The sequence below is a fragment of the Procambarus clarkii genome, chromosome 82, assembly GCF_040958095.1.
Source record: "Procambarus clarkii isolate CNS0578487 chromosome 82, FALCON_Pclarkii_2.0, whole genome shotgun sequence".
NCBI classification, from domain to species: Eukaryota; Metazoa; Arthropoda; class Malacostraca; order Decapoda; family Cambaridae; genus Procambarus; species Procambarus clarkii.
The window spans coordinates 5,173,649-5,188,117 of NC_091231.1; the positions used below are offsets into that span (position 1 = coordinate 5,173,649).

Consider the following 14,469-nt stretch of genomic DNA (forward strand, 5'->3'; position numbering starts at 1 on the left):
GACAAGGCCTATGACTTTACAGTATTGGCTCACTTCACAATCAAAGAATTACAATATAATCCTGGAGCTCGGCCATGAGCATCTGCCTGCAACCAAGTCCTCGGAAACACTAACACTTCCCAGGCCAATGGAATACCTCTAAACCTGGTTCGTCTAATTACCCAAAGCTACCCAAATTTACTCAAAGCTTCCTAGCATTACAAAAGTAATGAAGTAATATGATATATTTACAGATGAGGAGTCACAATAACATGGCTGAAATACGTTAACCAAACCACACACTAGGAAGTGAAGGGACGACGACGTTTCGGTCCGTCCTGGACCATTCTCAAGTCGACTGTGTCATAATTAACTTGAGAATGGTCCAGGACGAACCGAAACGTCATCGTCCCTTCACTTTCTAGTGTGTGGTTTGGTCAACATGATATATTTACTCACTATATTGTCGGTGTATGTAGAACATGAACAATTTTTTACTCTGAAATAATATAAATTTATAACGAAATTAGACGAAACTAAGTGGCATGAGAGACCATAAGAAGTTGACGATCCAAGCAACAATGTTGTAGAGCGACTTATTCAAGATGCACAAATTATTCAAGATATATTGTTGCCTAGAGGTTATATTAAGTTATGTTTGGATAGGTTAGGTTGGTTAGGTTAGGTTGGTTAGGTAGGTAGGTAGGTAGGTACGTACATACAGGAGGCTCGTATGCCAGCAAACTTTGTCCCTTGGACCGTCTACTTGCACCAAGAGTTCGCACCAAGAGTTCACACCAAGAACATCACTACATTCTACAAAAATTGCAAGAGCTTAACGATGATAGTAACTAGAAGACCCTGACAGTGAAAGACTATATACAGGGCATGGGTGTCAATGAATCCAACACAGGTGACACTGTTCCCAGCTCAAGTCCTAATCTGCCACCACAGCACACACCAAGAGTACAAAGTGCTGAACTATACACTCGTATCATTAATATATTCCATGTAATATTCTAGAAAGAGTCATTAAAAAATGGACTGCAGAACATTTGGGGATTATAAATTTTATAAGAGGCACAGCACTGCTCCGGAGAGGGAAAATTGTGCTTAAACGTGATTAGATTCCAAGACAGGATAACCAAAATAAGACGGGAGAAAAAAAGGATGGTTAGACTGCATCTTCCTAGACTGAAAAAGATTGACACTATTCCCCACAAAGATCGATATGCAAGATGGAGAGACAAGCGGGCATCAAGGCAAATGGGGAAAACCTTCGACAAGCCACAGGCTTCCTGCCCTCGTCAAGGCCACTAGGGTTAGCGACCCTTGGGTAAATCAGGTAAATAACAGGAAGGGCACTGGACTGGGTATAGGAGCACTCAATGAAGTACAGTATTGCAGTGTTATTTGAGGTATTAATTACAAAATACCAAAAATTCATTCAGATATTACCATTTAGAGTACTTTAGCCAAATAGAGTACTATGTATGCCAAATTATATAAACAAAACCAACACAGTAAATATATTCTTAATTTTTAATCACACCTAATATCACTAAAACAATGGTTTTAAATTTACTTAATTTTATTAAATAAAATATAATAATTCATATGTAAAGCTTTTTAACATACTTACTAGTCTCGTCACAAGAAGAATCATTTCAACAGTGAACAAATGGGTGATGTTTATGCACGGCCAGCGAGTCTTATTTTGTCTGCGTAACTCCCACATAGCAAGGGCAATCTGAAGGGAATTTTAAGTCATTCACACAGGAACATGACCCAACATACATAAAATGCCACCACCAATCAATATTTAAGGAGACTTGGCAATGGTCATTTAAATTTATTTTTTATCTTGGAAGGAAGCAAGAACAAAAGAATCGTGGAAACTGCAGAAGACCTATTGGCCCATACAAGGCATCTCCCCCCCCCCACCCCCCCCACCCACACACCCACCCACCCACACACACACACACACACACACACACACACACACACACACACACACACACACATAGGGGCCTCGTAGCCTGGTGGATAGCGCGCAGGACTCGTAATTCTGTGGCGCGGGTTCGATTCCCGCACGAGGCAGAAACAAATGGGCAAAGTTTCTTTCACCCTAAGTGCCCCTGTTACCTAGCAGTAAATAGGTACCTGGGAGTTAGTCAGCTGTCACGGGCTGCTTCCTGGGGTGTGTGTGTGTGTGTGGTTTGGGAAAAAAAAAAAAAAAAAAAAAAAAAAAAAAAAAGTAGTTAGTAAACAGTTGATTGACAGTTGAGAGGCGGGCCGAAAGAGCAAAGCTCAACCCCCGCAAAAACACAACTAGTAAACACACACACACACACAAATTCATAAACAACAAATTGCAGGTAAAGGATAATATCCAGAGGTTGAAAATGGGAAACAGATTCACGGAAAATGAAAAGGAAATGTGTGAAACATTAAATGAAAAGTTCCAAAGTGTGTTTGTACAAAATGAAATCTTCAGAGAACCAGACACAATAAGACTTCCAGAGAACAACAGAGCGGATAGAGGTGTCTAGAGATGAAGTGGAAAATATGCTAAAGGAGCTCGGTAAGAACAAAGCAGCTGGCCCAGATGGCGTTTCACCATGGGTTCTGAGAGAATGTGCATCTGAGCTCAGTATTCCACTTCACCTGATCTTTCAGGCATCCCTGTGTACAGGAATCGCAGCAGACGTGTGGAAACAGGCTAACATAGTTCCAATCTACAAAAGTGGCAGCAGGGAAGACCCCCTCAATTATAGACCTGTATCATTGACAAGTGTAATAGTGAAAGTATTGGAAAAACTAATCAAAACTAAATGGGTAGAACACCTGGAGAGAAATGATATAATATCAGACAGACAGTATGGTTTTCGATCTGGAAGATCCTGTGTATCGAATTTACTCAGTTTCTATGATTGAGCCACAGAGATATTACAGGAAAGAGATGGTTGGGTTGATTGCATCTATCTGGACCTAAAAAACCAGCGTTGAATGTAATGAAACGCCATTTTCTGGGTGAGACCCGGAGGCTCCCCGGAGCTTTACCGGCTGATATGCTAATGTCAGACTTTGGCATCAGTCATGTGTATGGAGTTCTAGGGCCTACCGGGGACCACGGCCAGAACCTGGCCCCCTCAGAGAGGCAAGGGGAGCAATGGCCTATAGAAACCCCCGTGTGGTTGGAAGCATTCTGTCTGTCATCGACCGGGTCAAGCATCCAGAAAGGTAAGCATTCCAAAACAAACCCCTATTCTGGTGAAAATTGCTACCTAAAGCTGAACTAGTGGATAGAACTCTTCAACAGAAAACAAGGAAACTAGTATGACGTCATATGTCACCGCGCCGCTGTCTACACAGCTCTCCCCTCCCCGGGAGGGGGAAGGGGGAGCCCCAGACCTCCCACGCCGGCTATCCACCCATCAGTTCTGAGGCTGGATGTCAGAACACGCGAAAAAAACGCCGACCGGAGGGAGGGAGGGTTGCCGGGGAGCCTCCGGGTCTCACCCAGAAAATGGCGTTTCATTACATTCAACGCTGGTTTTCTGGGGGGAGCCCCGTCGGCTCCCCGGAGCTAACTACCCACAGAGGAAGGTCAAAGGGACAGAACCGGGAGGCGGACACCACTCACCCCCCAAGGAGACGAGACAACCGGCAGCAAACGCCAACCCAAGGCGCCACAGCCCCGAAAAGCCCCGGGAACAACACGAGAACAACGAGCAGCAAGGCCCCTGCACGAACACCAAAAATCCATGCCCAAAAGACCGCAAGGCCACGTCGCCCAGACAGCAGCGAGAGCAGTGAAGCCACGAACGCCACAGGCATGAGGGAAGAACACAGGCAGCTTAGCCGCAAGAACACGGCTGACCACCCGGGACACTATCACCCGCGAACCGGGAAGAACAGAACCGGATCAACACAAAACACGCTCCGTACCCAAACGCCGTGGCACGCAAACAACAGCGGAGGGCCGCCACTGAACACAAAAAACGACACCCCCCCCGGCCCGACCAACGAAGCACCAACAAACCCTGGACCCCTCCAGAACGCAGCAGCCCCACCCCGCGCCAGAAAAGATGGAGACTGCTGCCACCGAACAACCAAAACGCTAAAACCGAAAGAGCAAGAAAACTCAGCGACTCGACCCCCAGAGGCAAAGGCCAAAAGGAAACAGCCGACGAAAAAACACACCGGAACCGAAGGGGCACTACCAACCGAGGAGAAGACAGAGCACGCTGACCAGAGACCAGGATGGTGCAAGCGGCGCACTAACAGGCCGGAGGTGAAACGACGCACAAGACAGCTGACTAACGGTGCAGAAGCAACACCAAGACCGAAAGCAAGCTGAAGCGGCTCCGCCCGCGCCGCACGAAAAGAGGCGACAGTATGTGGCAAGACGACGGCCCCCAACCCCCACCAGAAAACCAAGCCGAGAGTAAACCAAGCTAACAAGAGTAACCACCTAAGAAGGGACAGGAAAAGGAAGGACCGCCAAAATACCCCATACTGCCGCCAAGAGAAGCACACAGGTGGGACACCTACCACGAAGCCACCTGACCACCAACCGGAGGCGAGACCGCGAGGCAGAACATAAGCAGCCCCGACAAGGCCCCTCCGAGCCCAGGAAAAGGCGGAGCCGCGGGAAGATCTCTGGCGCGACCACCGAAACCCAGGCGGCACAAGGAGATGGAACGTCTGCCGAACAGAAAAACTCCCCAAAGCATGCAAGCCCGCCAGGAGTTAAGAAACGACGGGTCGACGCGAGACATCGCAAGACCCCAAAAAAAAACCCAACCGGCAGGGCAAGCTAGGAAACCAAAGAAGGCGGAAGGGTCGCCGCCAGAACAGTACCCGAACCAAGGGGTACGAACAACTGCAATAGACCGAGACAAAGAAGCACATCACAGGACACAGGCTGACAAACGCCTAAGAACACACGCAGAACACCCCTGCTGCAGAAGAGGCAGGAAGAAAGAGCAGAAGCACAAAAATCCCAGGATAACAACCAGGGGTGGACAATCAGGCAGGGACAGAAAAACCCCCACGCAATCCCCAGGCACAAAACGGGAGCAAAGTGCCACTTCACAACCGGACACAGGAACAAGGACACGCCACCGTAAAACACGGTACCAATGCACACGTGCAGCAGCAGCAAAAGGCACCACTGCAACATGAAACATGTAAATAGCAACTCCCTTCTGCAAAGGCAGAGAACGGAGCAGGCAGACCCCAGACAGGGCCAACCGAGACACGACAAAACCCCGCAGGCCCAGAAACCTGCACCAGGCGACCGACGGCGGAGAAACCCCGCTCGATACCTGCTGGATGAGGGACTGGGAGCTCTGTTACACCTCAAGCCCGGCCCAAGGCCAGGCTAGACCGGCCAGAGGGTGGCCCACCAGGCAGCTGCTAGGAGCAGTCCACTGGCCCACATACCCCCACAACCAGGACGAGCCGGAACTGCCAATACGAAAACAGGCTAGTGCGCCCTGGAAGTCCACGGACGAACCAGCAAGAAGGCTTATGCTCGCAAGTAGGTCGTGTAACAAGCACAGACCTCTGATGGTAATACAGTGTTCCCCAATTGTGCCAATAGCACCACTGCACTCCACTGGTACTATCTCAATCGACTTGAGAATGGTCCAGGACGGACCGAAACGTCGTCATCCCTTCAACTTCTAGTGTGTGGTCTGGTCAACATATCCCGCAAGTTCTACCAGATAGGCGGGACCCAAGAGCCAGAGCTCAAATCCTGCAAGCACAGCCAGGAGCCTTACCAGGTGAGTACAGAACCAACCCTACAACCCCCACACCTCACAACATTAAAAAAGGAGGGTCCCCTGAATGACTCCAGCATGGGTTGGACATGCACATGAGGGGGACAGGAAGGGTTGAAAAGGGACAATCACTGGTGTGCGAACGGTCTCAGTTGTACAAAAATATACCTAAATAAAGACAGGTATATAAACAACTCCGCATCCATCGCCCGGCCAAAAGACGCCAGACCGCAGAAACTCACCTGGCGAATGGTGGCACGAACTTGACACGACTCAACTGTGCCCAGAAGAACCTGGGAGCACCGCCAGGTGAAGACGCCAGAGCCGGACCCTGCCGGACCCGCAGGAGAGCAGGGAGAGGCGAAGGAGGCGGTCCACACCCATGACAGGGAAAACCGCGGTGTCCTCCCCACAACTGGGAACCAGGACACCCCCGGCGCAAAGGGGCACATACCGCAGCCAGGGAGAAGAACGAGAGGCAAAGCACTGTAGCAAAAAGGGCGCAAAACACCAGCACTGAAACACCGCCCAGACCAAAACAAACTCCACGGCGCATGCGCATAACACGCTGGCCGAACCGCACACCCTCTCTGCGGGAAGGCGCCAGCCAGGACTACTGCACGAGAAAAGTAGCCAAAAGAGGAAGCAGGAACAATAAAACCGGCCAAAGAAGCAAAGAGCCCAAAAAGGAACCCAACCGGGCGACAAGTAGCCCAACCAGGCGACAAGTAGCCCAACCGGGCGACAAGTAGCCCAACCGGGCGACAAGTAGCCCAACCGGGCGACAAGTAGCCCAACCGGGCGACAAGTAGCCCAACCGGGCGACAAGTAGCCCAACCGGGCGACAAGTAGCCCAACCGGGCGACAAGTAGCCCAACCGGGCGACAAGTAGCCCAACAGGGCGACAAGAACGAGGAGCCGACAGACGTTCCAATAATGTGGGAAGTAGCGAAAAACCTTCCCGTACCCTCGAGAACACAGAAGCCAACACTAGTCCCGAAGGCACACGAAGGCGCAGGCGCACCCGAGATCAGAAGTCACGCAGAACCCCATCGAACGGGGAAACATGACGAAAACACCGTCCCAAAAAGGGGTGGGAGGAAACACCCACCCACAGGACGGAACCAACCGACTCAAAGGCCAAGGAACCGAGCCCGGGGAGGGGCCGACGCCCAACAGCACGTACGGCGAATGGGGAGGAAAGACCCCCACTCCGCGTAACCACAAGCCCCGCCTAGAGGGGGATAAAAAAACCCCACGGGGTCCAACGGGGCCAAGGCCCCCCAAGTCAGCCCCTCCCCCAGCCCCGGGAACCTACACAACAGGCCCTGGGGCCGAGCCGTTCCCCCAAAGCCCCGGCCGTACCAGAAAACCGGGGCAGCCATGAAAACACTAAGGAAGGGAGCCCACTGGCAGACTCATACAACACGGCTGGAGGAACACGCTCAAATGCCCCCGTCACTACCCCAGAAGGGGAATTCCCCGAGACTGTCCGAGTCTCAACACCATCAAAAACCCCGCCCCGAACCTACAGACGGTAAGGAACCAGATGCAGGCAGGAAGGGTGATCCAGGGGAAAGACATGGGGGCGTGGATGGAACCGAAGCAACCAACACCCCCAAGTCCCAAAACGAACTACAACGGGAAAGCCCCGGGGCTCCCGGGGAGGAAACCACAAGAACGTTGCCACCACCAAGGCTCAAGTGCAACGCCCCTGCTGCCCGCACCCGCTTTGTCAGCACAACTGGGTAACCGAGCCCCAACGAGCAACCAAACTCGCAGGACTCCGGGTCGAAGGTGTCACCGACCCCACAGGCAGCAGACGGAGGCAAAACAGAGTCACCCAGAGACAAAGGGTGAGAGCAACCCTCAAACTCGCTGAAAGCGAGGGGGGGACTCTGGGGTCACATCCATCGGACCCGCGCGCCCCCAGGGGTTTCCCAGGGTCCCGAGCGTTTACTATAAGAGGACTCGCGCTCAGGTAATCCCAGGCAGGGTACTGCTAACCGGCACCCAAAGCTACCAAACAACTTTCTAAGAGCTGAACCCCCGGGACGTGTACACTCACGGGGACCTAGCAGGAGGTACCACCAGAAAATACTCAGAACACAAGGGACACAAGGGGCAAGAACGAAGGCAGACCCCCCCACCAGGTAGATAAACAAAAAGAAAAAGAAAACCCCGCAAGAGGACAGCGTACCCAAGCGGAACAGAGCCGGCCGCTATGATTGGTAAAGACAAGCTGCACAGTACCCTGCGCCCCACCAGTGCAAAAACTGCCCCTTACTCTAAGGCGAACAAGGGAGACAGAACACCCGAGCACACAAAGAGCGGCCGAAAACCAAGCAGTAAACGGCCAAGCAGGGGCAGGACCCAAGGAACTTGTGGAAGGTGGCCCCAAGCCCCAAGGGCAGTACTTACAGGGCACCTAGGGAAGGGAACCCTAGGCGCATGCAGCCCGAGTACTGGAGAATCACTCCCGGCTCACGCACCACCTAGAAAACAGACACCACACTCTAGGTACAGTGCTGAAACAACCATTGGAGCCGGAGCACATAACCGTTGCCTATAGCATCAGCCGAAGAACTGATGGGTGGATAGCCGGCGTGGGAGGTCTGGGGCTCCCCCTTCCCGGGGAGGGGGGAGCTGCGCAGACAGCGGCGCGGTGACGTATGACGTCATACTAGTTTCCTTGTTTTCTGTTGAAGAGTTCTATCCACTAGTTCGGCTTTAGGTAGCAATTTTCACCAGAATAGGGGTTTGTTTTGGAATGCTTACCTTTCTGGATGCTTGACCCGGTCGATGGCAGACATAGAATGCTTCCAACCACACGGGGGTTTCTATAGGCCATTGCTCCCCTTGCCTCTCTGAGGGGGCCAGGTTCTGGCCGTGGTCCCCGGTAGGCCCTAGAACTCCATACACATGACTGATGCCAAAGTCTGACATTAGCATATCAGCCGGTAAAGCTCCGGGGAGCCGACGGGGCTCCCCCCAGAAAAGGCTTTCGACAGAGTTCCACATAAGAGGTTGTTCTGGAAACTGGAAAATATTGGAGGGGTGACAGGTAAGCTTCTATCATGGATGAAAAATTTTCTGACTGATAGGAAAATGAGGGCAGTAATCAGAGGCAATGTATCTGAATGGAGAAATGTCACAAGTGGAGTACCACAGGGTTCAGTTCTTGCACCAGTGATGTTTATTGTCTACATAAATGATCTACCAGTTGGTATACAGAATTATATGAACATGTTTGCTGATGATGCTAAGATAATAGGAAGGATAGGAAATTTAGATGATTGTCATGCCCTTCAAGAAGACCTGGACAAAATAAGTATATGGAGCACCACTTGGCAAATGGAATTTAATGTTAATAAATGTCATGTTATGGAATGTGGAATAGGAGAACATAGACCCCACACAACCTATATATTATGTGAGAAATCTTTAAAGAATTCTGATAAAGAAAGAGATCTAGGGGTGGTTCTAGATAGAAAACTATCACCTGAGGACCACATAAAGAACATTGTGCAAGGAGCCTATGCTATGCTTTCTAACTTCAGAATTGCATTTAAATACATGGATGGCGATATACTAAAGAAATTGTTCATGACTTTTGTTAGGCCAAAGCTAGAATATGCAGCTGTTGTGTGGTGCCCATATCTTAAGAAGCACATCAACAAACTGGAAAAGGTGCAAAGACATGCTACTAAGTGGCTCCCAGAACTGAAGGGCAAGAGCTACGAGGAGAGGTTAGAAGCATTAAACATGCCAAAACTAGAAGACAGAAGAAAAAGAGGCAATATGATCACTACGTACAAAATAGTAACAAGAATTGATAAAATCGACAGGGAAGATTTCCCGAGACCTGGCACTTCAAGAACAAGAGGTCATAGATTTAAACTAGCTAAACACAGATGCCGAAGAAATATAAGAAAATTCACCTTCGCAAATAGAGTGGTAGATGGTTGGAACAAGTTAAGTGAGAAGGTGGTGGAGGCCAAGACCGTCAGTAGTTTCAAAGCGTTATATGACAAAGAGTGCTGGGAAGATGGGACACCACGAGCGTAGCTCTCATCCTGTAACTACACTTAGGTAATTACACTTAGGTAATTACACACGTCTAATCTACGCTTGAAACAATCAAGGGATCCTACTTTCATTATGTTACGTGGTAACTGGTTCCACAAATCAACCATCCTGCTACCAAACCAGTATTTACCCCAGGTCTTTCCTAAATGTAAACTTATCCAATTAATACCCATTATTTTGTGTTCTATTATGTGTTAACTCTTTTAGTACCCTATTAATATCCCCCTTTGTTATGCACATTCATCCATTTTTACACTATTGTGTCACCCATAATTCTTCACCTTTTTAGAGAATGTAAATTAGGCTTTGTCAATCTCACTTCATATGAAAGGTTTGTAATTTGCAGGATTAATTTTCTCATCCTACACTGGACGCATTCTAGTGAATTTATATCCAGTCTATAGTATGGCGACCAAAACTGAACTGCATAATCCAAATGGGGTCTAACAAGAGCAAGATATAGCTGAAAAATAACCCCGGGCGTTTTATTACTAATGCTCCGAGAAAAAATCCTAGTGACCCATTTGCCTTTTTTTGAACATTTATGCATCAATTTATTAGTTTTAAATTCTTACTAATCATAACTCCCAGATCCCTTTTGCAATCTCAACACTATCTAGCTCATATCTTGTAGCTATCATCATTACCTAGCCTTAAGCCCTTATGTTTGTAAGCATTAAACTGCATTTTTACATTGAAAGGTTGAGCTTAGTTGATAAAGCTCTTTACTGCTTTTGTCATACATCTGGTCTTTTCTCATTAAACCTCTCCTTGGAACATACAGTATTTTGTACAAGGTCAGTGATGACCGTCATGAAATTATCCTATTGTTCTTAAATATTTATCTCCTATCAACTCCTTTCAAGAGGCATTTAACAATTGCACTTGCAAAATCTGAAAACCTCCTCAAAAGAAGTCGAGATAGTCACTGACCTCTACCTTTATATGGGGTTCTAGAATTCCATATCACGACCTGGACGTCACATGTAGAGGTGGCTTCAAGTGGCCACTTTAGTATAACTAAAAGTTACTGTAGGGTCAGCCTTTTAATTCAAATTACAGTATATTATATATATATACAGTGGAACCTCTATTAACGATTTTAATCCGTTCTGGCACCGAGCTCGTTACCTGGAAAACTCGTCTTAAGAAACAAATTTCAATTAAAATAAAGGAAATAAATTTAATCCGTTCCACTCCAAAAAACTTCCATACTTTTATGACTTTTTTTATGTAAATATAACACTGCACATGTAAATATAAATGTTTTGTTGTAGTGTTTTAATGTTTACTTTACCTTATGAAGAGTAGTTGCTGGCTTGAGTGAGACGATGGAGAGGTGGAAAGGAGTTATGGTGTGGAAGGAGAATCCACCTCTGAGTCAGGCAGACTTTCTCTTCTTGCGAATTTCACCCAAATTTCATTTCAAATGTCACACAAGGATGCGTTAGACCAGCACCAAATAAAAAACTACGTCGATTACACTCGTTGTGTCAACAATATAATGGTCTTACCACGAAGATACAATACAATGTCGTTCTCCCAAATAGGCAATGTGGTTATTAGAGAAAACGGAAATTTCATGGCAAACACGTATACACTCCCCAAGTCGATCAGATAAGAATTGGATTTTATAGAAATATTTGCTCAAATGACGCTTGAGCGCTGTGTTTGGGTGCATTCAAGAGAAAAAGTGTGTCACGCTCGACATATACCTGCGAAAGTGATAACACTTTCACAAAGTGTTATCACAAAGTGATAAATTAAACATTTTCACACACCGGGTTGTCACTGCTTTATCAGGGCAGCTTTTCCAAGAATGCGTTCACCTTTTCAAACATTCCAAACACTTCCCTGATCTCAGTAGAAGAGACACCATCCTCCCTTACCTCCTCATTCCCTTTCTAATGGTGTAAATTGTTGATGAGGACCTGCCATACTCCCTTGTGAGATCAGTCACAGACACCACACTCATGCTTTGCTATAATTTCCTTCTTTAAATCCACAGTAATTGTGTCTTACTTCCTCTTGACAACACTATCTTTAGCAAGCAGCTTCTTTGGAGACATCGTGTGTTACAAATTGTAGTCGCAAAACCACTAAAAACCCAAAGAAAAGCTCAAATAAATCAAGAGGGATGCTTGTCGTGTGCGATACAACAACAACACTGGCGTCGGAGGCGTCCGAGAATTTGCGAGAACCCGCGAGATGCTAGGAAGCACCATGTGGTTTTGCTCGTTAATAGAGGCGAGCTCGTCAATAGACTAATTTGCTGCGAGTGGCTTGCTCGTAACTGGAAAAACTCGTTAATAGAGCCACTCGTTAATCGAGGTTCCACTGTATATATATTTTTTGTTTAATATTTGTTATGGTACTCTAATAATAATCCAAAAGATTTTATCCATAATATTTTTACTGACTATTTTCAAGTGATGGCAAACCAATAATACAGGGGTCAGCAAATGTACAATACTAAACTAGGAAAATACCTGTAAGACTAGCAGGAGCAGCAATCCAACCTGCAAGCCAATCACCCATTTTAGAGTGGAATAGAAGTCACTGTCTGGCTTCCAATCAACGGCCTGGTACAGTACAGCAATCAGAAGGATCACTATCCACAAACCCAACGAGCTATAGAGACCCTGGAAGAAATACAAAATCTAAAGTTACAAGCCTTAGAAAATTTCCTTTTAACAAAATATATATAAATAAGAAAGGAGGCCACATAATTTATCAGCTATACTATCTGAAGAACTAAATGGTGCAAAATGCCTTCCATTTTTAAAATGGTGTACTGTAGAAAATTGATGCATTTTATCTTGAGTGGTTATGGGGGGGGGGAGGTAATCAGATACATATTTGATTACTAGATACAGTAATCGTAGATACATTTGACATTTTTTAACAAATACACAAGGGCCGTGACGAGGATTCGAACCTGCGTCGAATCCATGGGAGTCCATGGATTCCATGGACTGTCAATGCTATTTTGGTGACTCGCCATTTATTTTATCTATTTATTTATACTGTAATACAAGGTACATTGGTTTGAAATCATCAGGATCGACATCCTCCAAATTTATCAGTACAGTATTTTAAAAGTTTCAATGAGATCCACCCTGTCATGCCTGGTTTGCAATGTTAGCCACGTGGCCTTCAACCGTTCCTGATATGGGAGATGACTCACATTCAACGACTTACAGCATTACATTCGAAGCTTAGATTCAACAGAGCAGCAGTAGTAGTAGTAGTAGTTAAAAACATGTGGCAAAATCTTACTTTAGCGATCATACGAGTCACACTGTATAATAATCATACACTGCCTAAGTAAAACAGAAACAAATAACGCTTAGCGGGCCAGCCAGGAACTTAAGAGTCCATGCAGGAATATCCCTGCGGAGAAAAAAATAAGTAAATAAATAAATTACATGTAATAGCTAATGTCATGAAATGCATCAATTACTGAAAGAAACCGAGTAAATGTTAGTCATTAAAATACAATTATTCAATAATCTTGGGTACTTCTGTACACTTACAGTTGTTGTTGTAAAAGTTTTCCTCGAGCAGATGCCACTCACAACTAAACCAGTAGCAATCATGACAGCAACACTACAGGGAACCATGATGTACATTCTTGGATTTCGAATACAACTTGCATAACGTTTGGTAGCCGTCACATACTCTTTATATTCTTTAGTTTGTTCAATCGATTCATGGTGGTAGTCCCACCTGTTTCAATAAAAAAAAAAAAAAACTTTATTGGTTCAAATTAACATTTAATTAAGAGTTTAGGACAAGAAAAATTAAAATGCTAAACTTAATTATATGTCTTATTTAATTAAGTTTAGTACTGTATTCAAAAATAAATACTAAAATACTGTCAGAAACATGATTATGTTAAAATAGACATTTCTACACCTTTACCTCCATGGTAATTAATTCAATGAACAAAATACACTCACAATAAATTCACTCCAACAAATTTTTTTCTAGCCTTTCTAAACTGGACATTAAGTTATCTAACCATTTCTGGTTTGTGTCTGGTATCAAAACAAATACAGTACAGTACTTTAAACATTTTCAAAATGACAGTCTTGCTTCTACACATTACTGGACAACACTAATATATTAATGGACTTGACAACAAATTACCCAGAATATGCAAGTGATGTTAAATCAAAATATACTATATTCATAATTGACAATTTTGATAATCTTTCTTTCCTTTCAATCTAGTTCAAGGTAGAGGCCAATCCAACTGTACAAGACCCTTAGTAACTGAATATTCTCTATAATACTATACCATGCTGTACTTGCACAATTTACTGATTTCTTGCCAGACATGTTTACTCGAATTCAAGTGAAAGTCTAAAAGTACTAATGAAAAATTAAGTGGGCTTCCAACATTATATACAATATGGTATTGCCTTCCATAATATGATACCTTTGGTATCCATTCCTTTGTGAAGGGGGTAATGTCGTAGGTAGAGCTGTGGTTGTAGTTGGTGGAATAGGAGGACTCTGTCCATCCCTCTGGGAGAACTGGACTGCTACCCATAATCCAAAGCCACCCAAAACCTAAAATTTATGGTAACAAAAAAATTAAAAC

General features: G+C 45.8%; 1 protein-coding gene and 1 long non-coding RNA gene across 4 annotated transcripts in view; one reads left to right on the top strand and one right to left on the bottom strand.

Moving 5' to 3' along the window:
* LOC138358246 (uncharacterized) overlaps positions 1-14,469 on the top strand; it is a 43,444-nt gene that overhangs the window by 26,490 nt on the left and 2,485 nt on the right. The gene's annotated exons all lie outside the window — the stretch shown is intronic.
* LOC123764223 (uncharacterized) overlaps positions 1-14,469 on the bottom strand; it is a 37,546-nt gene that overhangs the window by 19,032 nt on the left and 4,045 nt on the right. For all 3 annotated transcript variants that reach the window (XM_069315957.1, XM_069315955.1, XM_069315956.1), the window contains exons 3-6: positions 14,305-14,438; positions 13,397-13,589; positions 12,350-12,502; positions 1,622-1,729 (exon numbers count right to left, since the gene is read on the bottom strand). In XM_069315957.1, coding sequence (XP_069172058.1) covers positions 1,622-1,729; positions 12,350-12,502; positions 13,397-13,589; positions 14,305-14,438 — 588 coding nt within the window. The remainder of the gene's footprint in view (positions 1-1,621; positions 1,730-12,349; positions 12,503-13,396; positions 13,590-14,304; positions 14,439-14,469) is intronic.